The 26,441-nt window shown below is 34.6% G+C and overlaps 1 protein-coding gene across 1 annotated transcript in view; it reads left to right on the plus strand.

Annotated features, from left to right (window-relative positions):
- Window positions 1-262: 262 nt before the first annotated feature.
- LOC118268508 (acid sphingomyelinase-like phosphodiesterase 3a) overlaps window positions 263-26,441 on the plus strand; it is a 71,396-nt gene continuing 45,217 nt past the window's right edge. Inside the window, exons 1-2 of the mRNA XM_035583032.2 lie at window positions 263-427; window positions 21,309-21,434. Of these exons, the coding sequence (XP_035438925.1) occupies window positions 21,365-21,434 (70 nt within the window). The 5' untranslated portion in view covers window positions 263-427; window positions 21,309-21,364. The remainder of the gene's footprint in view (window positions 428-21,308; window positions 21,435-26,441) is intronic.

Raw genomic sequence — 26,441 nt, forward strand, 5'->3', positions numbered from 1 at the left:
CAAACAATAGGGAAAAAACATAAAATCGAGACACGCGAGGTAAGCACAATCTCAATTTTCATACAACAAAACTTTCAGGTACATACATTTTATGATATTGGGCTGATCCGTCTCTCGCATAACTCCAGTGCATAGATAACAAATATCCAACGCTGGGACCGTATAGAAAATACTGAATAATCATGTTGCACCGTGCCGAGCGCACCCGAAGCGTTCCGATCGGCGGTTTTTAAACTTGGAATGCTAACCGAAGTAGTAGCGCAGTTTGCCGCCGACCGTTGTGCTGTACGGACGTGTTTGGTCGGCTGAACAAATATTGTACGGTCGTACGTTTGGTGTAGTGGTGTACGAGTGGTTTATGTTGTTGTGTTTGCTAGTATGAGGACATAAATGGTGTTTGATTACGGAGATTTATGAACGTAATAAGGTATGATTTTTTTGTTAAAGTTTTACATAATTTCTTTTTTAAATCTTTGTGTCTTTAACTACTTTTATTTGGTTTAAATGTCTGAGAACAATTAAGATTACCAGTAAATTAATTTTTCACGCGATGTTTCAAAACCAGAACACTCTCACACATTTAACCGTCTACAAATTACGTTAAAATTTAATTACGCCGCGGAGAGGAATCTCTTATATGAATGTTAATTTTGAAATAATATCTCGAAATTCATTTCGCAAATTAAATTAAGTCCGCCTTATACGCAAACGTAAATGTGTGTGAAGAATATCTCGTAGCGCCTCGCTACGCGGTGCTACGAGGCGCTACGCCGTCGCTACGAGTTAATTGTAGATTAATTTTATTTTCTACCTAGGATTGAGAATTCCGAAGGAGTAAATTAGTAATGAGTTTCGGTGGAAACTGAAGTTTTATTAATATAACCGTTTATTTATTCATGGGATAAGTTTCGGGGACTAGTTTAAATTAGTAGCTCGAATAGTTGGTTAAACTTCGGGGTGTTTCTAAGGCTTTAATGCTAGGTGTATTAAACGTTTATGGAATATAAAATCTCATGGTTGTGAATAATTTTGAAGATATTCTCTACTTGAATAGTGATAGAAATTACTTAGAAGTAACTAATACATCAGTATCGTAGTATATTAACATTTCTTAGTTTAAGTATAAATTATAATCTTAAAGAAATTATAAATTGTGATAGTGTATGTAGGACGAATTTTTTTATAAATATTTAGCTGTTTTGAATTGTTTAGTCATGACAGTAAATGAATTCAATTTGATTTCGAATAAATTAATAGACAGGTCGTTTTTTTTTGCATTAAGTTTTATATTATTTTATGCGTACATATTCTTTTTTGCTGTTTAACAATTGAATAGAATATTAATGTCGTTATTAAAAAGGTTTCGATAGAACTAAAATGGAAAAAGGTGTTTGCCTGAAAGGTGAAATAGAAATATTGTTAAACAATCAATGTTTAGTTAATGTATTTTGTTGCTAACTATTAAGATGTCTAGGTACTATTATACGTAAAGTATTATATTAGACGGAATAGAAAACGAAGAAAACTGGTGAAGGCTTACACTTCAATGACTTAAAATTTCAAATTGCAATAAGTAATGATTGTGAATGATAAAATGAATTTTATTTAGCTAATTTAAAATGATATTTCAGCATAGTATTTTTGAGACTAGGAGAAGGCTTTAGGTACATTACCCAACTTAAAAAAATTGAGGTTCGCATTTTCACCTTTAAAGGCAGTTCCCTCTTTTAAAAGGTTTATTATGTTAATTGGAATAGACAGAGTCTAATATACTTGTCACCACTTTATTCTCTGGTTCTTCCTTCCCTTATCGTTAGAGCCGACTAAGGGATTGGACAGCAGCGCTCTCTGATAAACTTGAACCTCTCAAATTGTAATCAGCAAACCTCTTGGCTCATGGAGCTTATAACTAATTTCCTCTTGTGTACAAAAGGCACACACTATAGATGTCAGCAGTAGATGTCGTTACGAGCTTAATTAGATTTAACCATAATTTTCAAGAGAGAGATGAAGTGAAAATGGAATAGACGAGAGTGATACCGTAATTTACATAACATGAATACATAACCTCAAGTCTATAGATCTCCCATGGTTAGGCAGAGACAATGGTTTACTCACAAATAAGTTCGTGTGTTTGCTTCAAAAAGCCAAGTATGGTGTTTTGGATTTGAAAATCGCGATGAACTTGTTAGCTATAAGATGGAAGAGAATACTATATGACATAATTAATGTATTTTACTAATATTATAAATGCGAAACTTTGTGAGTTTACGTGTTTTTTACTCATCACATCAAAACTGCTGAAGGGATCGGGATGAAATTTGGAACGGGTAGATTGGTTTGGAATAACACTTGGGTTTTTTTTCTCCCACAGGAACGACAGACGCTGGTAGAAATTAGTTGGTAAAAATTGAGAGAGTGAGAGTTCTTATTTGAAAATCTCAGTCACACTTTATCAAGCATTAAGGCAAGCTTCATATACATATTATCTGATATAACACTGAATGAGTGTACAAAGTTTACATAACTTTAGACTTAGATACACTTACGATAACTATGTCATTTGCCACATGGAATTTGGGGCAAAGTCCCTTAGGGAATAAAATGTCGAGCTAGAATATTCTGTAGGTACATTATATAAAGAGTGTTAAATTTAACCTAAAATCCGGGTGTCTGTACAAAAACTTCAGTGCTATAAATCACACGAGCGTACTCGTGGCGCATAACAAAACATTCCGTTGTACTATTTAGAAGTGCACGTGAGATAAATGTAGTTTTTATATATTTATTTTGAAGAACGTTTTCGAACTTGAATGTTTTTGAGGATTTTGAAGTTTATACTATTTGTGGTAGAAAATCATAATATACCATGTATGTTTTGTTATTGTAATCTAAGAGCGTGTAGCGTGAGCGTTAACGAGCAGACGGATGACCTGATGGTAAGCTATCACATCTACCCATGGACGCTTAAAAGACCAGAAGCATTACAAGTGCGTTGTCGGCCTTTTGGGGGTTAGGAATTTAAGGGTTGTTGGAGAATTAGCGATTGGGAAGATTGGGAAAGGGGGAATTGGACCTCCGGTTACCTCACTGTCACAGCGAAACACAACTCAAGCGCTGTTTCACGTCGGTTTTCTGTGAGGCCGTGGTATCACTCCTGTCGAGCCGGCCCATTCGTGCCGAAGCATAGCTCTCCCACACACAAAAGTGTCCTTCTGAGATGACAGAATTACTTAGTAAAAAGAAAGTCATAGGTTTATATAAATATACAATACAATTTATTGAAAATCAGTTTCTTGTTTAGTTGTGTTCGTATGTGAAACTTTTATTTTCTAAGAAATAGTGTTATCCATTTAAGCGTTTTTTTCTCTCGTATCGAATAAACAGTTTTGGCTGAAGTGTTCCAAGTTTTCAAAGTACTGTGGTAGCTGTCTGAAGTTAGGCAATGACTTCTATAAGTGATTGCTTTGAATTGGATTGGTGTAATTTCTTTGACAATTTTGGATATATGTGATATTCTAACTTTTGATTTATTGAAGAATATATTAAGAGAGGGTTTGCTAGGTTTATTCGTTGGGATTTCTAGTATTATCAATGATTGATTATAGTCATAAAGACGCATTTCCCTTTGTAGTGTATTCACACGAGACAAAGGGTTGTCTGATTGTATATTTTTAAAAAACATTTAAATTGTTAACTATAAAATTTTATTGTCACTTTTTTCTACCTCTTATGGTATGGTTACCCAGCCACCGCGCCAACCGTGCAGTCAACGAGTAAACAATATCAAATAAAAGTTATCAAATATATTCAATTATTGAACTATGTATTCTACAGAAGTTTATCTTTACCAAGGTCAGGAACAATTAATCCCAATCAATACTTTTTGATACACGTGCCGCCAAAAATTAATGAAATATTGAAAAGTTTTGCCTGATCTCAATACACGTGCTGGATATTAATGGGTATAAAAATAACCACGGCTTTTGGGGACAACTTGTATAATTGATAAACTTTATAGATTTATATTTTTATCAATATTTACAATCAATATAATTTCGGGAATGATGAAACTAGAATAAAAAACCTGGGCTACCATGACCATTACTTATTTGTGAGAGTGACTACAAAGATTTTTATTATGAACGAGTATTGAAACCTTCTGTTTTCAGGTGTTATGATTTTGAGCACCATATGTATACATTAGTATATACGAGTATGTATGTATACTAATGAAGAAATTAGCACGTATTTCCTTAAATTAAGGTTGATTTCGAGATGTTGATAAATTGAAAACTTTGATTTCAATTTAAAGCAGAAAAATTAACAACTATCTATATAGGTGTGATTGTAGTAAGGGTAACTTCATATTTCCCAACCTTGTGGTCAAAAAATACCCATTTAGGTAACGAATATTTATCATTATTTACCAAAAACATTATTACGTACAACGCAATGTTATTACATAATTCCAATACCAGGTCCCCAACAACTAACAGAGTACATCTGCTACAAAATAGACAGTCAAAATCCCCCACTATCATTACCAGACCAATCTCCAGAGCTCCACACAACGCCATGAGCTGTTTCCATGTGAAAATTAGTTCGTGCCAACACAAAGAAAAACTAGGCCGTTGTAAATCAAAAAGGCACAAGAAAGGGGATTATTTCTTCATTCATATGCACGAAAATAACTATCAATTATCAAGTTGTGTCGTTAGGGAAGTTTGGCAATTAATTCTGTTTATTGCCTGGTGATTAGCTGGTGCTGTTTGGTTGATTTTAATAAATCAATATTTTTAATGACTATGGTTTTTGTGTATAAAAATTGTTAGAAAATCTCTGATTGTTGTTTTTTACCTGCTTCTTTTAAAATTACTAGCTATTTACTCGCGGTTTCACGTGCGTTTTGTTTTGCGTCATGTTTTAGATCCTTTCTCGATAAAGTCGAAAACAAAAAAAATATACATTCAATTCTAACCAGTAGTTCTAGAGATAGAGCATTTAAATAAACAAACAAACTCTTCAGCTTTATAGACTAAACTAGCTTTTTCCAGCGGCTTGCCTACGTTTTTGCTAGAAAAAACCCAGCTAGATTCCTTCAACTGTTTTGACGTAAGAGAAAATACGAACACAAAACTTTAGCATTTATAATATTAGAAATTATAAAATATTTAGATTTATTAAAATCTTCTTGGGTAATAATATAATATATTACTTATCAAATCAAAATACAAGAATGCCTACAGAAATAATTTACAAGGACATTAAGTTACTAATAAGGAAACAAACAGAATAACATTTCCTGTCCTATATCCAAAAATAACTATCACTTATAACTTCGATCATTAAGGGAAACTTGTACCAATTACTACTGTTACCTACATAGAAGGCAATTATCAAAATTCCTTTATTGAATTTGTACTGGATCATTATTATTATATTTGTGTTTTGCTCGTTTTACGATGAAGTGAAATTATTTAGATTTATGAATTTGCTTACAAAAATTAATGAGTATTTACATTTTCGTTTCTTTTTTCTTTTATAAAAAACGTTGCCCCGTACTAGAATTTTCTTCTGTGTCGTGGGTGCGTTTACAAACATACAAGTTCACATGCACATGACACAACACGAAACAAAAATTTGTGGATCACACAAAGAATTGCTCCGTGAGAGAATCGAATCCGCAACACGTTACGCAGCAACCATTTGCGCAGCTACCGCACCAACCGCGCAGTCGTTAATATAGTATAGTATAATAGAAGAATCTTGCTAATATAAAATTTTCTCCCGAGTTCCTATTTTCTTTTAACACACTTCAGCAATTTTCTTTGCAAATTTAATTTGTTACATAAAGTACAAAAAATTGTGACTAAAAGGGTGAAGCGTAGTAAAAAGGAAGAAAGCTTTTTAATTTATATGTATTTTTGTGTATACGTACTTATTTTTTTATGTTAAAGATGTAAAATGCGGTATAGTCTGTTTATTATTATGGAAGCCATGATATTTGCTGTAAAAGCCTGGTTTTATTCTAAGTACATAGGTTTTAAGAAACACTGGCAGTGTTTGCTTTATATAAAAAGAGAATTTCTTAAAAAAAAATTAAGATTGTTTTCTTAACAGTTTCCCAGTTCCCAATATTATATTAACTTTGATTTTGCCTTTTTATTATTATTTTTTTTAATTAAAAAATTCATCTCATACGAAGATTTTCTTCTGCATCGTAGGTGCATGTACAAACAACAATTCCAAACACATTGTGACACTTAGACCTGGAACAAAAATTTGTGGATCTTTTAAAGTTCTCATTAGTGACCGAACTCGCGACACGTTACCTAGCCACCCCGCTAACCGTGCAAACTGACTTCGCATAAGTTTTGAAGAGCCGAGGCAATCCACGCCTCTTAACCTAGGAAAAGATAGTCATAAATGTTTGTATGACAGTTAATACTAAAAGATTAACGTACTCTCCGAAGTAGACATTAGTCTTAAAATTATATATTGCTGATTTTGCATAGCCGACCAGTCAGTCAATAACATTGTACATTGTACAGTGTACACTAACTTTTCACCATATGTGTTGTAAGTCCCATGTTATAGGGGGTGAGCTTATTGCCATATACTAGGCACATTTCTAGACTCTGAGTTACTACTAAGAAATTTTCGAGAAACCAAAAAAAAACAGTAATACTTTACCTGATCCGGGAATTAAACTGGAGACCCCATTACCGGCAGTCGTTGCGACCCCTCTATCAACGAGGCAGTCCTTAGTATAGTTGACTATTTTATTAACCTTAGTCTACCTAATAGCAATATTAATCAAGAGTTCTTGACCCGTACAAAGAAATTAATCAAGCCTAAAACGGGAGTCTATTCACAAGAGTCGTTTGTTTGTATATTCGTGTAGTTTTGGCTCTTGTTTCGACTTCGCTGACCATTTCGAAGGCTGATAGTTTTAAGCTTATACGAAAGTACCCCTTTGGCATGAATACTGCGGGTTAAAAATTGATAAAGTCGCACTATGTTGTGGCATTCTGCCAACTAACGGCCTATCTTATTGTACAAGTGTTGCTTGCTTCACATTTTTTGTTAAACGGAATTGTGTGGTAGAATTTTATGTTTATTTTACTAAAATTTTCTTGGACAAATTAATTTAATTTGTACTTTGTTTGTTACGTTATTATTACTGAAAAAGAAACAAAATGTGTAGTAACTCGGCAGTAGTATTTGTAGCATCTACTTTTAACTAATCGACTGCTGCTACATGAAATACAATAAAAATAAATCAGAAAACCATTCTATGACGTCTCCCGCCTTGGGCGAGGCGAGAGGGAGTGTCAATCTCTTACTGACTAAAAAACACCCATTCCTACTCCCGCTCTTTAAGCCGAAGCCCCGGTAAACTCGCTAGGTAGTCCGTAGCTGCGGGTTGGGCATCAGCCTTACTGGGCCCTATCTGTGATGGCTCTTTGAGGACCGCGAGGAACGCGACGTGCCGTACACTCGGGTCTGGCCGGGCAGCGAGTTATTCTTGCTCGCATGCTGCGGACCCGCACTTTTACGTTGGTAATGAGTCTTGCTTAGATGTTGATTTTGGCACATAACAGACTAAATCAGTGTTAAAAAAATTAGTTATACCTAACTTAAATATCAAAGATATTTTTAACTCAATAACCCTTTATCGAAACAGCACTATATTTTAATTCCCACTTCAATATTCTTTAATTTTCTGACTACTAAAATACTTACGTAATTACAATCTACAGATAATTTATAACAGAACACCTCCAAATAAAGTTTTTCATTACTCAATGTCAAGTTAAAACTAATCTTCAATGTCACGAGACAATCTATTGATGTTCATTGGAGTTCTCAGCCTTTTGACATAAATAAAGTAAAATTATTTACCTTTAAAGGGTTAAAATGTTTGTAGTTAAACTTTTCCACTAATGCTCTGACAGATTAATGGAGTATCTGTGCTTAATTTTCATCTTGTGTCTCCATTTTGAGGTTACCGGAGGCCCAATTATCCCCTTCCCAATCTTCCCAATCCCTGATTCCCCAACAACCCTTGAATTCCTGCCCCCAAAAGGCTGGCAACGCGCTTGTAGCGCCCCTGGTGTTTCTGGTGTCCATGGGCGGCAGCGATTGCTAACCATCAGGTGATCTGCAAGCTCGTTTACTGGCTTATACTGTAAAAAAATCAATGATGTAAATATCAACCTATTTTAAGCTTGCTTCATTTAACTTATTCACATCATAATTAAATAAAACGTACATACATTTCCACTCCAAACCTCGACAAAGATTCAGAAAGTATTTACATTTTAAGACTTCTTTCTAAAACGTAACGCAAAATCTTGAAACAGGTCAAAACCGTAATTTTCCTCATTCACCGTACAAGTACGAGCCATAGCAGAAGTATGAATAAATACTTGGGCACGTCAAACACAACTCTCCCGAAGTTACTCTCATCGGAACCGACAACAATAAACTTTTTGATGGATGTAAATCGATCGAAACTTTATTATTGAACCTCGTGGCTTGTGTTGAAACTTGCTTCGGATACTTGGAACACACTTTTTCCTTCTTCTTCTTAAAAAACTTTAAGAACGGAAATGTTCCAAGTTGAAGAAATGACGGGAAGTGGCGTGACAGATGAAATTATGGAACGGTTTTAATGGATCTAAAGTCGTTCGTATTAAAATGTTTTATGAATATCTTTTTAAGGAGTCGGATCTTTTTTTTTGTGTGCTGATAAAAATTTGGTGGCGGTTTGTTTTTGGCCGACTTTGATTTTTTTTTTGTTCTCTATTTGTTTTGATGGACACTTAGTACTCAATGTTTTTCATGTCTAAATAAGATATTAATTTGAGTTAGGTTCTTAAGGTTTTAGGAGTACGCGCATTTTTGTCAGTTAAAGTAGCTTCGTCAAAGCCAGTAGAATTCTATAGTTTGTCTGCTAGGCTTTTGCCAGTGGTTTCGTTCGCATTACCGTGGGATTAAAAGTATCCTATCACCCAAGTCAGCTCATACCTTGTCCGTATACCAAATTTCATCAAAATCCATTCAGTAGTTTCAGCGTGATTGACGGAACATCCAAACAACCAAAGAATTTTTACATTTCTCATATTAAGTGTGATTTGACTTGTCTTTATGCGAGTTTATTGAGATAAATGCTTTATTATATTAAAAGTGATTTTCACGTGACGCTATTCAATCGAGTTATAGTGGAAAATTTCTCTTCCATAACCGTGGTAAAACTTTGACGTGCCAATAATGCAGTCTCATTTATCGGACGGCGCATCATCGCATTATGATAGTATGGAGTTTTATAATGAAATTCGTCGGTTCTATGAATTTCAATCACGAGACATTTTTGTTGTGAAGTTTATCAATAAAATTATGATATTAAATTCACGCTTTTATATTGACTGAAAGACCAGTCAAAGGTATATTTACTGTACATAACATTTTGCTCATACATATTATTATAAATACGAATATGCTTGTTACTCAATCATGTCAAAATGGCTAAAGGGATAGGGATACAATTTGGAACAGGGTTAGATTATGGTTTGGAATTACACTTAGGACACTTTTTATATCGCGGGACCGCGGGCGAAGCCGCTGGTAAAACCTAATGTATGATAATTTTGATATTAACGATATACTTTCGTATATCTTCTATGAATTCCATGTAATAGGAACTAAGTACATATATTGCTTTAGATCGAACACAGTTTCAAAATTCATGTCACTGCAGAAAATTTCCAAAATTGAGCATTATTTGAATCAAACATAGAATCCAGAATCGACTGAACTACTTATTTGTATTTCAACAGATTGGTCTTCCATTAATTTTCTGTTTAAATTTACAAATGGCTGTCTTAACAAATTAATCAGTTTGCGTGTAATCTGATTACTCAACTGCTCGAAGATATATGGCATCGTTCAGTCGGCAAACAACTAATTACGATGAAAGCTGATTAGGAGCCGAATTATAATTGGTACTTAAGTTTCAAGTTTGCAGAAAGAGAATTTAATTTTGTAATAAAGTTATTTTGTGTATATTTTCGGGAAATTTAGTTGATTGATCTTTTTTTCAAAGTTAATTCGTGTTTTATAATTTTATTTTGACTAAAATTTACTAAATAAATCACGTTATTTTCAGGAAATTGTAAAATAATATCAACTCCAAGCACAAGCAAGACCCTAGTATAATTATTATAGTAGTTGTTATGTAGTACTTGCTTCTGCCCGTAGCTTAAAGCCAAGCTTAGCCTATGTTTTATACTAGACCACTCGTATTCCAAATTTCATTCCGTTCCCTTCGGCCATTTTAACGTGATTGAGTAACAAATACGATATATGTATTAAGATATACAGCATATGAAAAGTGGTCACCATCCACATACTAATTATGACTTGTCCCGCCAAATCTAATGACAAATATCTTGCTACATGGGACAACCATCTTTACCAAAACAACTACCTATAGATTTTTATTCACACCAACACACAAGCAACATACAACCTACCCCAGCTTGTTATAAAAAGGTTTTTATCTCATCACGTAGAGATTACATTGTCGTATGTAAAACCGGTGTGTTCATGCCTCATTGGCTACATATAATCGTCTTGACGCCTTCGTACGCATTCACGCGGTTTACATTATCAAGACAGATTAGCTCTGCGAAAAGTGTACACTGCCTTAATTTGAATTGAAGTTTGTAATATGTGTAAGCTTATTTGATGTGCGTGTTAATACTCGTATTCAATGAGGTGTTGTAATTCATTAGGTTATGTTACACTTCGTTGGTTATTTTAAGATATTTAGCGCTTGTTTTACCATCTTCATATTAATGGGGCTAACATATGATTGATAAAAGCCCCTAGAAAGATTTAGATCTTCATATAAATGCCCGATAAACTTATGGGACAGATAGTGTGTACAAATTACGTTCTTAATTCAAAGTTATCTGATACATAGCGAGTATACATACATTGTGAAATAAGTCCTTAGAGAGATTTGTTCTATTACTTTTTAGTTCAAAAGTTTTTTTTACATTTAAGTTATTTTGTTCCATTTTTAGACTCTTTAATCTAATAAATAATTGCAATAATGTCTTAAGCCTAAATAAAACTCAAACTGTGAGTCAAACTAGAAACAATTGCTTAATAAGTATATTTATGACAATTCACATCTATAATATGATTAGAATAGTCAAATATTTAACAAAAGTAGTTTGTTTTAAACTCTCACACATAAATACTATTACCTAGTTGTAATATTAAACTCTGAACTTGCATCACGTATCTCATAGTAATACTCCAACATATTTCAATTAAAATTCTTTGACGGTTTAAAATTATTATGTGGCGGATAGGACACACAAGTGTTCTCTCGTTATAACACAGGCACCGGTAACATTTTAATTAATAAAACAAAAGATGCTTTGAGAATATGATATTTGAAGTAAATATTACAATATTATTTTGTTCTCATTAATATAATTCACGTTTCATAAGGCTTTTGTTTACAGATAAATTATATTTTTTCTGTGTTTGGTAAATATACTAACCTTCACTTTTTTTAATGAAACATGCCCACCACAACCTCCCGTACCGCATCTACTCTTGTAAACTAGGAACTACAGTAGATACAAATATGAAAACACCGTACCCCTGAAGTCCCAGGGACATGAATAACTGTCTTGGATCGCGCAATGAAATAAATCAATAGTTATTATTAGAGGAGAAGAAAATAAACTAAGCTTCACTTACTTAATACCCATTAAAATACGCAAAATGGACAACGTTTTTTTAGCACTGCACCGAAAAATAGTAAGGGCGTGGTTGTGTTACGTTTCTCGCTCCCCGTAATCTAATTATGACATCTTCTTGTATTTGCTTCATGGTTCTGATTTCATTCACATAATATGCATATTTTTCCTATACTTATAATACAAATGGTGAAAAGTGGGTGTACATTGTAAAGCGGCATTACGTGCCGTAATGTACACCTCTGTCTACCCGTTCGGGGATAAAAGGCGTGACGTTGTGTGTGTGTTTTCCTATCAACTGCATCTACGAAATTAAATAAAACTGCCAAACCAAACCAAACACTCCAGAATTAATACGAAAGAATGAATTTTCAAAATGATTGGATTATGTTCCTTTCCATCGGCAAATCTAATCAACGTGCACTAAGCTTTACAAGGTACGAGTACCTTTGCATACCAAAGACTGATCTTATGGAAAACGTTCGGTCAATACATGCTTTACTCGATTTATTTTCCTACCGCTCTAGAGTTTTTTTCGCAGGAAATTGAATTCTCTGTCGTCCGCGGTACGTTTGAGAGGAAATCTGCCTTTTTTTCAACCTATTTTTCTTTGCTTTTATGAAATGTGTTTCAGTCTTTCTTTTACGAGGTAAAAGTTGTTTTTTTGTGAAGAATAAAGTTAAGTAAGGGAGTGGTATGCCTCTTTTGTGGGTGCTTAGATAATTTTCGGTTGCAATAAACGCGTGCCGGTAAAAGCGTTTAGCACTATAAAATGTTTTAAAAAGCGTATTGAAGGTTTTTAGGCTTTCTAAGGTGAAATTTTAGACATTTTTTTACTTTTAGTAGGTGTTTTGTATTTGGAATAAAGAAGAATTTTTCAAAAGTTTCAAAGTTCTTATTGAATTTAGATTTTTAACTCGGAAAGGTTTTGAAAGAATCTTATTTGGTGACTCTTGTCTGACAGTAATTTCCTTAACATAATGAAACGATTTTTATCGTAAATAATACTAAATGAGATGATGAATCAACCAATGCCTTCTTCCACTTTGGGCAATGTGAGAGGGAGTGTCAAACTCTTACTGACTAAAAATCAACCCGTTCTCACTTTGACTTTTCGAGCCGGAGCCGTGGTAACCCGCTAGACAGTCCGCAGCTTACACACCTTGTGGTGTGAAGCCGCTATAAACAAGATCAAAAGAATAACATAATACTTGGGAGATAGTACTGTATGAAAATTGTAGACTACACTGTACATTATAATATGCATTAAAGTGATTTGATTTGATACAATATGAACACATTGCGCCATACAATAAAGCATTACTATACTTATACAAAGTACGAAGAAAAATGCTTAAATAAAGGTAATCTAAATCGTTTAGCGCCATATTAACTGTTTTTGCATATTCACGAAGGAATGTGAGCGATTCAAAAGTGATTAAACAACGTCCACTTACTATGAATTACTGTTTTCTTACATGCAACGCGAAATTGTGTTTAATTAGAGGCTTCGTTTTGTAGTTACGTTAGTTTTATTTAGGCTTTGAAGTTAAGGATAATAATAATATAGACCACTTTGTAGTAGTGTAATTAAAAATCCCATTGCTTTTTTAAGGTATAAGCCCATAAGCGAGCAAACGGATACACACCCGAAACACCAGAGGTGTTAGAAGTCAGTTTCGGGGTTAGGAAATTAGGGGTTGTTGGGGAATCGGGGTTTGGGAAAATTGGGGAGGTAACAAACGATTTATCATTCAATAGCATTATTGACTATTATAATATACGCGTGAAATCATAGTAAACATAGTATAGTAATAGTAGGCATGCATAGTAAGCAATTCTTCTGATTTATTTCGTTGCGGGATCCAAGACAGTTATTCATGTCCTCAAGACGTGCCGAACTTCAGAGTTCCAGTGTTTTTATGGTTGTATCTACTGTAGATCCTGTCTTATGTTGCAGCGGTAAGAGAGGCCGTAGAGGACTTGTCTCATTAAAAAAAAAAGCATAGTAAGCAGTTTCCTCATACGAATCAGCCACTTTATCAAATAATTTATTTACAAAACAATAAATGCACTCTACGTAGTTCACAAAATTAAAACAAGAAAGGCCACAGCTCGTCGAAGGTAGGAAATAAATTCACACTACCCCTGCTCAGATCCGTATCAACCCTCTATCTAGATTGACGAGCCGGTCAGAATACCGCGGGCTGTATAAGCTATACGGATTACTGGTTCCCACGATAAATTACTCACACCCTTTCTTTCGTTTTGTGTTTAAAAACTTCTTGTGGAGTGTGGTAACTTAAATTTTTAAGGGTTAGATATAACACCATATTGAAAAAACTATTATTTTCTACTAGTTATTTGAATACATGTCGTGGTAGCCTGAAGGTTTAAGACGCTTCTCGTGCGTGAGGGTGTTGGGGCGTGTTCGAAAACTACCACCGGCAAGTATCAATGTGACTATTTCCAAGTTATATGTACTTCCTATGATTATTTAGACACCACTGACGAACGGTGAAGGAAAACATCGTGAGGAAACCTTCAACCAGTTTGAAATCGCCTATCCACAACTATAAAATAATGTAAGCCACTTAACACTTTAAAGAACAGACAGAAAATGCCTAGATTTTTGAAACGTTAAATTGAATTGTCCGTCAGTTTGTATGTCAGTGAAGCTAGAATTATTACCTTTTCATCCATTTCTGTTTAGTTCTACAGCACCAAGCTAAAATGAAGATCCACCATCATCAACATCTATCACCTCAAAAACATGAAACTACAGTTGACTCTTAAATAAGTAAACCAAATTCACGCCACGCCTCATTAGCCGGAACAAATGAACTGCTCAATTGCACCGCTGTTCTACCAGCCACACGTTCTTGTAAAATTTAAACCATTGCATTGTACACTTACGGCGTCGAATCTGGGAAATTTAATTTACGTGAGGAAACACGTTCTATTGAGGAAGCCTTTTAATGAAATGTAATTGTGTTTCATGGTGCATGCGAACCGATCCTTATACGTCATTACCAGCACCGTTTGGCAGTTTTATTGGTGTTATATGATTTTTGTAAACGTGGTCTAGAATTTTCAATGATTTTGTTCGGTCTTCGACTATTGTTTTAGAAATGTGTTCTGAATTTTTCTATTAGTTTGATGTATGAGTACATGGAAGGCAAGGTTATTAGACACCATTTTGTATTTTATTTCTATAGCATTATGGGATGAAATTCAGACTCAATAAGACATAATAGGTACACCAATAGAACACTTTTGCTCGTATTGCACAAAACATTTTATTTCGTACTTCTCCAGCGCAACTAATATATTACTGACAAATTATGCGTACATAAGGAAATACAGAATTGTTCTATGTATAGTTATGTATATTACAGCCATTTTAGACAAGACTGCACAGGCACACAACTCTACACAAACTAAGAAAAAACAAAAACAAACTCCGACATTTTTCCTTGTGAATCTTATTCAAATTTTCCACACAACAATGCAGCTACAAGCTCCCATACGAGGCATAATATAAAAATATTCTTCGCCACTTCGTAACCCTAAAATGCCAGCGTGAAAAGTAATAATACTACAATAACACTAAGAACGTAAGGTAAACCTGGGTACGACTGTTATGGCGAGATTCCAACCGTAATGCGGAGATAGTTCGTAGTTTTCCAGCTGCTTTAAACGCCAACCATTTTGGTTTGCAGCGCTGTATTTTTTGCAGCGCTCTTTAAAATAGGCAATGTGTTAAGATTTTTTGTGCTGCACGAATTTTTGGTAGCGAATTGTAACGGTCATTGTGTGTTGTGTTGAAATTGCAGCTGGTGCTATTGATAAACAATGGGATTGTCATTGTTAGAAATAAGGAAAACGTTTTAAAATGTTAAAGAAGAAATTCTATACTTAAAACGTCACACCTTTTATCCCCGAAGGGGTAGGCAGAGGTGCACATTACAGCACGTAATACCGCTAAACAATGTACACCCACTTTTCGCCATTTATGTTATAAGTCCCATGTAATACGGGGTGAGCCTATTGCCATATACTGGGCCCAATTCCAGACTCCGGGCTACTACTGAGAAATTTTCGTATATGCAAAAAAAAGCCCAGTACTACTTTGCCCGACCCGGAAATCAAACCTGGAACCCCTTGTCCGACAATCGCACTTGTAACCACTCGACCAACGAGGCAGAAACTCCCAAAAAAAATGCACGGAAAATTAAGCTTAATCGGGTTATGCAGCTTGTGAAATGGTATCCGTGTGGGAAATGGTTTTTTTAAACTACTTAGATACTTAGAAGAATACTGGTGATACTAGAATACAGTTCATTATGTTCAACCAATCACAAATCCAAACTCCAATTCTATTATTTCAGACCACCAAAAGTAGTAATAAACAACATACCGCCCTAAACGTAAACCGTTTTCCGCCGTCGATCTTCCCTTCAGATAACTTAGTGGTCAGACAAAACCCCATTCCATGTAAATAAAATGTCTACACAGTCGGAATCGTAATACAATACCAAATAAAAGAATTCCAACGAATCACAATCACGATTCTTCAGTCACTCACGGCCCCCGTCAACGGTTTAACCCTACCCCAGTTTTTGTAGTTTTATTTCGAGCCTAAGCGAAAATGTCAAGGTGCCGTCCGTTGCGGTCCAAAGTACCGTGGTACCGAGAAAGGGGCACCGTATCGCCGTCGACATTCCAAATATATTTCCCCGTTGAAATTTTGACGTAATCTCAACGGTACCGAGACCGTAAATTCGAGTTGGAATACGGATTTTAAATTTTGTAATGTAAGTAGGTACTTATTTGGGAAATGGCATTTCATCAGATTGTTGAGTGTTTTTATGCATTTTTAATAATTTTGTTGAATTAATTATTATGTTATCGGCTTACTCACGTAACTGTTTGACGAGGAACTCGACTAGTTACAAGCCATCCTAGAGGCTCATATTCATGAGCAGCATTCCGCGACACACGACACGTAAACATAGTAATTAATTTAGTATGTTTCACGAAACTTACCTATAATAAAATTTTGTTGAACTTTATGAAACGTGTTTTTTATATTAACTATTGTGAGACACACTAATTTAACTAAAAAACACGGTTAACTCACATATTATAATGAGCGACGTCGCCGCGCTTACGCACGCTACTCATGATAAAGAGTCCCTCTGTGACTTAAAACTAGCAGAGCTTTTCTCCATTAATGATAATACATAAGTAAATGATGACTTTTTGTAAATTAAGTATCAAAATTAATTCTCCAATATACAAGTCATAGTAACTAACTAAAATGATAGACGGACAAGATCATGGTCTTTACTAGTGCCACCTACTAAGCACAAAAATTAAAACATTGATTGCACAACACTTTCCATGCCACTACTCTCTGGAACGAACTCAAATGGCTCTGCAGTCGATTATAACCAGAAGTAAATTAGGTAAAAAGTTAAACAGTTTACATTGTTTACCGATAACAAGACGAAACACCACCTCTATTCTATTGATATATCAGATATATAGGTTTTTTTTTCAGCCAAACCCCAAACTGTAAAAACACAATTTAAAAGACATTTACCAACCTGAATGGCGTCCAAAAATATATATTTTTACACGTCACCATCATTACCATAAGCCCGAACTGTCAATTGTCATGTTACTGTCAATTCATCGTGACGTATCTGTCATAATTACCGGTTTCATTTCCGTCACGTTACTTTATTCTCTGGCTGTCGCATTATGCACCTTTATTAATAATGACGCACCCGATTCTCTGTGAAATGGAATATTTTGGGCGCGTCATTACCATTCCGGTTCTGGTAATGAAGGAATATTTCGTTTGCCTGACTGTTTTGGTGAAGTTTCATGAATAATATTTAAATTAATGATGTTATTTAACGGTGACATAAATTGTTCTTTGACTATTGACGTTGGAATATAAATTAAAATACTTTTTTTTTGTGTTCGAGAGTGGATGCTTTTAAGGATGTTTTTAATGTTTTCATTTTTGGGTCGTTTAAGTTTGAATGCAGATAATAATTATGAACTTTGGAAAGACTGACCCGACTTATGTGCATTTGGGTTATAGTGCAGAGCTTAGGACTATCACATTATCGCATTAATACTATAAAAGTGAAAGTTTGTTTGTTTGGATGGATGTTTGTCCATTAATTACGCTGGAAACTGAACGGGTTTTGATGACAAATTTTGTATACAGACAGGGTGAGCTGACTTGGGTGATAAGATAAATTTTATCCCACCGAAACGAAGTCAAAGCCGCTGGCAGAAGCTATTATCTCATGAAAATAAGCCTATATGTATATCAATGAAAACTAGGTACATACCCTACGAAAGATAATTAATCCATACAATGTAATATGCAAAACTTCATTATTTACCTACACTATTACAATACATACCATACCATAACAGCACCCATAAACAAACAAAGTATCACGTCACTAATGACGTCCAGTTAATGAGCAACATGCAACCGCTTTCGAACGAATATTAGTTTAATATACCACAAGCGATATTCGCTTTCCTGCTAGTTACGTACCAATGTACATAGCGTCACATCTGTTATTTCCCAAAGGGACTTAGCCGAAAGCCAAATAATTATGGATGTTTCTATCGGACTTGTGATAGTGAGGTCTATAATTATGTCCGGAGCTGCGGATTGCTTAGTGGGTTACCGGGGCTCTGTCTTGAAAAGTAGAAGTACGAACGGGGTGGTTTTTAGTCAGTTCTGACACTCCCTTTCGCCTTGCTTAAAGCGGGAGAAGACCCACGATGATTTTACCTCCTTAAAAACTGGTCCATAATTATTAGTCTTTATTTTGTGTAACAAATTACATATCTATGCGAGAAAACATTAATAAACGAGCAGATGGATCACCTGATAGTTTGCAATCGGCGATGTCTAATGACACCCACAAGAACAGATGAGTGTCGGGTGCATTGCCAGCGTTTTAGAAATTGAGGATAATAAAAATATTGAGATTCCAACAACCAGGAAGTTACGTGAGAGATCTTATGATGAAACACAATTAGGTAACACAAGTGTTGATGCACGCCGGTTTTATTTTTTCAAGGCCACATTATCACTCCAATCGAATCAAGTATGACTCTTACATGTACAAAAATATTTATACCTTTTTTAATAATTGAGTACATTGGTCACTTCATAAACATAATAAAACTTTCAGTACCAACCCTAATCTAGTTGAGAATCACAGAGTGACCACGTACAAAGAAAATAAATTAACTAAGTGCTCTATAGAAAGCCATCTCATACTTTTAAAGTTCATTGTTAAATTGAATTGTGTGATAATTCGTAATAATACTAGTCCTTTGTGATATTTTATTTGACTAATGAGGTGCACTTGGCAAGTTTCTAACTAAAACGTCTGGTTATATTATGAAACTGATGAACTGGAACTAAGAACTTTCTTGTCTTGTAAGTTTGTTTGACTTTGAAGTTGGCAAATGGTTTTAGAAAAGTGTTTTCGAATTTAAGATTATGTTTTCATTTCAATAAACTTTTATGAAGCAAAATAATTAGTGATGTTTAGTAGTAAATCTTTTTAAAATTTAAAAATCTTTGAATTTAAGATAAGTTCGCTGTTCTACAACATTGACTTGAAAGTTCAGAGCCACATACCTAAACTAAGACAAGGATCTAATAGCCATCAACAATAATAAAAAGAATCCCAACGCCAATAAAAATCCAACCCTTTTCTCACCTAAACAGAATTCAATTTGTAAAAACGCCATACGGGTAATAACATGACATTAGCAAAAATAAACGTGGGGTAGCAGCACCAATAATACGTCTATTTGGCACCGGAAAATTGCTAAATCGCTGCCGTGGCTCGGTATGACAAACAAAGGCCTTTCGATACAGAAAAGGGGAAGATAAAAAGAGGTCGTGTCTCACAAAGCTTGTTTGTGGTCGCAAATGCGTGAGCAATACGTAATAACTGCTCGTTCATATGTTTGAACCTATTATATAGTTGTTTGGCAAAGCCTTTATTTCGTGTGAGGCGATAAAGCAAGGCTGGAGCGTTTTGTGGTTCATTCTGAAATGCCTTCTCAGTACATAGTGGTGGCATGAAGCAAATACAAAGAGGAGAATTCCCTTTAAGGGAAATGCAGTTATGACATCTCATCTGCGGATTAACATAATGCGTGACACTTTACGGTTTCAAACTTCGCCCTTCTCTAATTTTCATCTAACGGTCCTATACTGCAAAAACGCTACCATTTGTACACATCTCAATGTGCTACTTTCTGAACGCATATAACCTATCTACACCTTTTTACTTGTAATTCTGTGAGCAGGGCGGTTTTTTTGTGTTACAGTGCACAATCACATTATGACATTTCCTCTTTGTACTTGTTTCATGATGGGCGGTAAAACACTATTGAAGGTCGTAACTGTGTATTATGTATGCTAGTGTCATACTCTCGGATTCATCAACATTGCCTACCATCTTGAGCTCTATTAGGCTCAGAATTAGGAATATTTTTCACCTAGTTTAGCATAAAGTAACTATTGTAGCCATCAAATGGTGCGTGAAATTGATAAATAGTTTCGCAGTAACACACTAAAAATATTCCCGGCGTAAAGTATACCCTAAATGGCATACCTTTAGGGAATAGAAATACGTGATATTATATTTATCAGCTCTCACATAAGTGATAAATCACACCGAAATTTCTAGACTAGACACCAAAAAATCTTTTATCTCCGTATTTAGGGTAACGGAAAGCCCGAGGCGCTTCGAACGTGTGATTCAGGTCATATTTCTGACTTGTATTGACGAGATGGAATGTTATTCCACATTCTGGCTAGATCGTGGGAAATAGTACAAGCATTAAATACATTCCAACATGCCGCTCCGAGGTCAACTGGGCCGTTTATTACATGAAGGGTTTTGTTTTTCTGGTTTCTAAGTTGTGTAGGTCTCTTTAGCAAATAGGCATGTAATCATACTTAATATTGTGCTACGTAGAAATGGGCACACAATAAAAAAGATGTGGCTCTATTAATTAAATGATAATAAGTCATGTATCAGTAAGAGAGATACAAACACTGATGATGATGATGATGATAACGACATTACGTTCGTAACGTCACGCCTTTTATCCTCGAAGAGGTAGGCAGAGGTGTGCATTACAGCAAGTAATGCCACTGTACATTGTACGCCCACTTTTCACCATTTGTCCTATGTAATAGAGGGTGAGCCTATTTCACATTACGTTAGTTGTGTTAATAGCTATTTTAAATTCTGATTCCTTAAGCAACAAAAAGTCTTTGGCTTAAGGTTTGACTCTAACTTTTATTTATGCATTTACAATGTTACTTGTTACATGTTTATTAATTGGATATGGCTTAGGATAGAATCGGATACTCTACCACTCGCTTTCTCATTAGATTTGCAATATTAGTTCTAACATTAATCTAACTTGTATTTATTTTTGTTTCAGATAAACATAGTGGTGTTCAGTGAAAATGCAAGTGACTTAAGTGTAAAGTGTTCAATATGAAGACCTCAAACTTGGTGCTGACACTCATTTGTGTCATCTCGCTCACCTGCACTCACGCCAAAACAGGTACTTATGTCTTTTTCACTCTTGTTACCATAACTTATTAAACCAAATTATATTAACTTTTTTTAATTTCTATACGAGTACATAGAGATCGTGTATTACCATTCGCTGATAATCCTGAACCTTTTATACTGCGTTCTTCAAACCCAGGTAGAGTCTTAATCGTGGTGATTGTGACATCGACATCGACTGACTGACATTCGAGTCCGTGTTATGAACAGAAATATGTCACACAAAAAATAAAAAACTGCGTTTAAAACACCAAAATCAAAACACTAAAAACGGACAAAAAATAAAAATTAAGTAGCAAAAAATTACTATTATTAGTACTGATAAGTTATCCACCCACTGATAGGTTAGAAGCCGGTGTCATAAGCTCATATGAAAATGATATAAGATCATCAGATCCTGACTTGGCGAAAATTAGACCCTCTCGGGAGAAAAACCTCTTGACCAAAAAAATAATCGTCGATCCACTATAATTGGCATAGTAATCGGTGAGTGGCTAACAAATAAAAAAAACAAACATTCGAACGTAGTTACACATTACATACTAAATTCGGGGTAATGTTGCATTAAAGTTTTTTCAACGAGGCTAAAGTACTATTTTCTCTTAGAGTACCTTCTACATACGCATTATAACGAACATCCCTTTTACAAATTGCTTTCTTAAACCCGCTTTCATTCATTCTTTCAACATGACCAAACAATCTTAGCATACCTTTCTCAATTTACGTCCGTGACTCAGTTCTTTTCTAGATTTTCTTCAAGATTTTTCGCGTACCTACATCATCTGTTCTTCTAAAATAAGGTTTTCTACGTATGATCACATTTGTTTCTCATTGGGGTAAGCAGAGATTATAAAACGCAAAAAAACATGGTGGCTAATTTGTTAGTCAGATAGTTACAAAAATGTTAAAGAAATGATCTGGATTTCGATTCCCCAGTTGGATAAATATTGTTGGTGTTTAACAGTAAAAACATACATATAATCTGGAATAGCGCCCGGTGTTGAACAATAACCATACCTCGTACCTATCTATTACAGGTACACATTTCGTGTATATCAATGCTTCGGCACAAATGAGGCAGCGTGAAACAACGCTTGCGTTGTGTTTGTGTTCGTATAACTGAGATTACTGGAGGCCCAATTACCCCTCTTTCCCAAGCTCCCCAACTCCCGAATTCTAGACAATCCTCAAGTTCCTAATGTCCAAAAAGCGGCAACGCACTTGTAACGCCTCTGGTGTATCGGGGTTTTATGGGCGGCACCGATTGCTTACCACCAGGTGATCCGCCTGCTCATTCACTGGTTTATCCCATAAAAAAACATTCACCACTCTCTCCATAAACATTCGTCAATTCAGGACACATCAAATCTCACCCTTCCTTAAAACTCTATTAATCATATCGTCAGTAAACTGACTGACAATAAAACATCGATCCTAACCACCCGTCCAACTGGCACCCATCAAAATAAAGAAGTCTCCGTGATTGCAAACTGTCAAGCAATCAGTCACGATCGACTTTTATTGTCTGCTTGTCGGGTTGACATGAGAAGGCATTTTAATTGAGATTGTAATGGTCTGATGTGGATGTTAACAACTGTATTGATGATTAGAAGGGACTTCAGTCGTTGATTCCAATGTGTGTTAGATTGACTGTCTTCACAATATAATTCGTTCACTTTTATAATTCATGTTATGAGTTCTGTGTTTGGTACAAAGTTAGTGAATTAAAGTATTTCCATAATTTTATTAAAACTTTCGACACATACGGTAACAAATTAAATATTATGTTATCGGCTTACTCACGTAACAGTTTGTTGAGGAACCCGACTAGTTTCACGCCATGCCAGAGGCTCATATTCATGAGCAGCATTCCGCGATACACGACGCAGACGATATCCACGCTGCTACAGTACTGTAATAATTATTTCCATAATGTTTCTGAGTGATTTTTAATGAAAAAGTAAGAAAATTTACTTATCAAAAATACATATGAATAAACCGTAAATAAAAGACAGGAAGTACAGAAACATTCAATAAATGAAAGCAGATTTGTTTATTTCAATACAATATAAGCTACTTAAAATTTACACATCAAAGAACACAGAATTATAATAAGCATAATAATATTTTCCCAATTATAAAATATCATACCAATAAATGCAGGTCTGAATTTTTTAATAACCTGTAGTGCGAAAAGTGGCTTAAACCATTCAATATTAAATTTGAAGCTACAATTTTGAAGCCTGATTCGATGTTCAATACCAATTACTGCTAGCTATTAAAGATTGTGAATTTAATTTTGGTACGATTTGTTTTACGTTCGTTTAATCGGAAACGCTATTGTTCTTTATTGGATATCTTTTTTTGTTCAATCGTGACTCGTATCGCATCGGTGAAATGCTGTGAAATGATTTTCTTGGAACTTTATTGGGTGTGCCTGTTTTTGTGCTGAAAATAAAATGAACATGTTGTACGTGTCAAATAGTATTTTATGAATTCCAGTAGAATAAACTTCCTAGATCTGAACTAAAAAAAAAGGAAAATCCAGCGAATATGCAGTGGCCACTTTTGTCAGCTATTGTATAACCTCTATTTTAAATAGGTGCGTGAAACGTTAGGTATAGTTAAAACTTTGTATTTAAATATATAAAAATAAAGTCGAAATCGAATTTGAAACCATATTTGTTATAGCTACATAGACCAAAATCATCATCAACATCATCATATCAGCCACAAGACATCCACAACTGAACATAGGACACATCCCATCCATCAAAATATGATACTTAACAAAAAAAATATAAAATACCTACACATAAGTAAAACCCCAATAATTGTAATTTACTCTCTTAAAACTTTATTCAGCTTAGTAGTGAGACTTCCTTATTCTAACTAGATGACGCAGTAGTGTGATTTGGGGTTTCTATGTAAATCAAATGCAGCCAAAGGATTCTAGTCCGTACAGGATTGTTAACAGAATTGTTAATCCTATATAAATATTCTGTTACGAATTCACTTAAAGGAGTACTGTACTGAGTACTGAGAGTGTTTAAATGAAAATGATTCGTGAATTTTCGTTGGTTTAGTTGAAAGATTAATTTTGATGCCATTTCTGTTTAAAGGAAATTGATGTTAGTTTGAAAGCTGTAAATTTTGTGGTTGATTAATTTCGTAATTTATAAGAAACTGCTCTTACAAAGTCAAATTTGACTTATTTCCAAAATTTTGTAATTGTGACCTTGATCTTGAAAATTTTAATGATTCGAGTAATACAACAGACTTAAATACTGTATTCAATAACAACCACACAGGCATCATTTAACACCGAGCACCTATCTTCACTAACGGACATATTGACAGACTTTACTATTTATTTATTTTTGGTATTTATGGTTTTATTCGAATAAATCATTTGACTTTAATTTGACACCTCAACTATCTAGTACATAACCCTCCTTCTGGCGCATTCGGGTAAAAAACGTAGCTTCTAAGCAATAAAACCATCACCATCAACAAAAATATTTGTCCATTTCCTAAACAGACTTCATCGTTTCTTCCATACAAAGAATCAATACTACACCTTACTTATATACTAAAATTGCCTTGAGACGTTAGTGATATTTGTGGAACGATTGCTCATACGTATTTGATCAAATAGCAATTCGTATAAAGCAATGTGCGTGTGCCCTAATGTGCTTTACACATGGTCGTGACACGCGAGGCACAAGCTTATAGCTGTCTGCGCGCTTTGAGCTGATGGACTACAAGCCTTACGTGCACAATCGAATTTGTGTTGACACGCCGCAATGTGGCAAGGGTTTCATTTATTGTTTTATGTTTTAGGTAGTAGGTATGTATTTTTAATTCTTTGTTTCTTGTTGTTTTGAAATTTTCGTGAATAGCTACAGTCCTTGATTTGACATGACCTAACCCTACACTAGCGCCATCTACTGATCGCAAAAATTGTTCTGTTAACTTCGAAATTTCTTACTGACTACTATGATGACTTTTTAATAAAAAAAAAAAACGAATAATAAATATATTTTGCTTCAAAAATGTAAAATGAAGTATCAAACGCTAGTACAAAGGCGAAAATTATCAGTTCGCGTGTTGATTGACCAACAATTAATGCTCTGGGACTCTTTATTGGGTTCGATAAGTGAATTACACCCTTGTGTAGTGTTTAATGTATAGTTATCGATGTACTGAAGTCATAGACAGGTAATGATTGTTTTTTTGTATGTGTTGAATATTTTTACTAAAGTACAGGACGGATTCCAAAAAATAAAATCAAACCATTAGTAAACATCTTCTCATGTTACCAACATCGACTATTTTATAATTTGATTCTTACAATATTGGAACATTTTATTAGAAAATCTCACGGGGTCTCCTTCCCTGGTTAAAACAAGAGGGCCAGTCAGACTCTTACTGACTAAAAACGGGATAAGAATTTATTTAAGAGAAATTCTTTAGCAAGAGAAGTACAAGTTCTTGATATACATGAACGTTCAATAATATATCATCAATAGTAATTACGAACTAGTTAATCGATTGGATATTAACTATGATATAATAGTTCAAATTGACTTATTATGTATAATCGTCATACTATGACGATAAGTGGTAATCATTATGTCTCTATCAAGTATAATTTGTAGTTAACTAGAGTTTAAAGGTGTTTAGTATAGTTAGAAATTATTTGATTACGTTTGATTCACCGAACTCTAGCATTTGCTATTTGAATTACAAATTAAAAAAAAACTATAATTTCATCATTTTAAACTTTCGTGAGACAACTAAATTAACGGCTTATTCACGTAACTGTTTGACGATGAACTCGACTAGTTTCAAGCCATGCTAGAGGCTTATTTATATTCTTGAGCAACATTCCGCGACACACGACGCGGCGATTGTCGCGCTGCTGACAATAAAATCTGACTGAATTTTGTCTGTCTGTCTGTTTATTCTGGCTAATCTCTGAAATGGCTGGACCAAT

Source organism: Spodoptera frugiperda, chromosome 29 (genome assembly GCF_023101765.2).
Source record: "Spodoptera frugiperda isolate SF20-4 chromosome 29, AGI-APGP_CSIRO_Sfru_2.0, whole genome shotgun sequence".
Lineage (NCBI taxonomy): Eukaryota > Metazoa > Arthropoda > Insecta > Lepidoptera > Noctuidae > Spodoptera > Spodoptera frugiperda.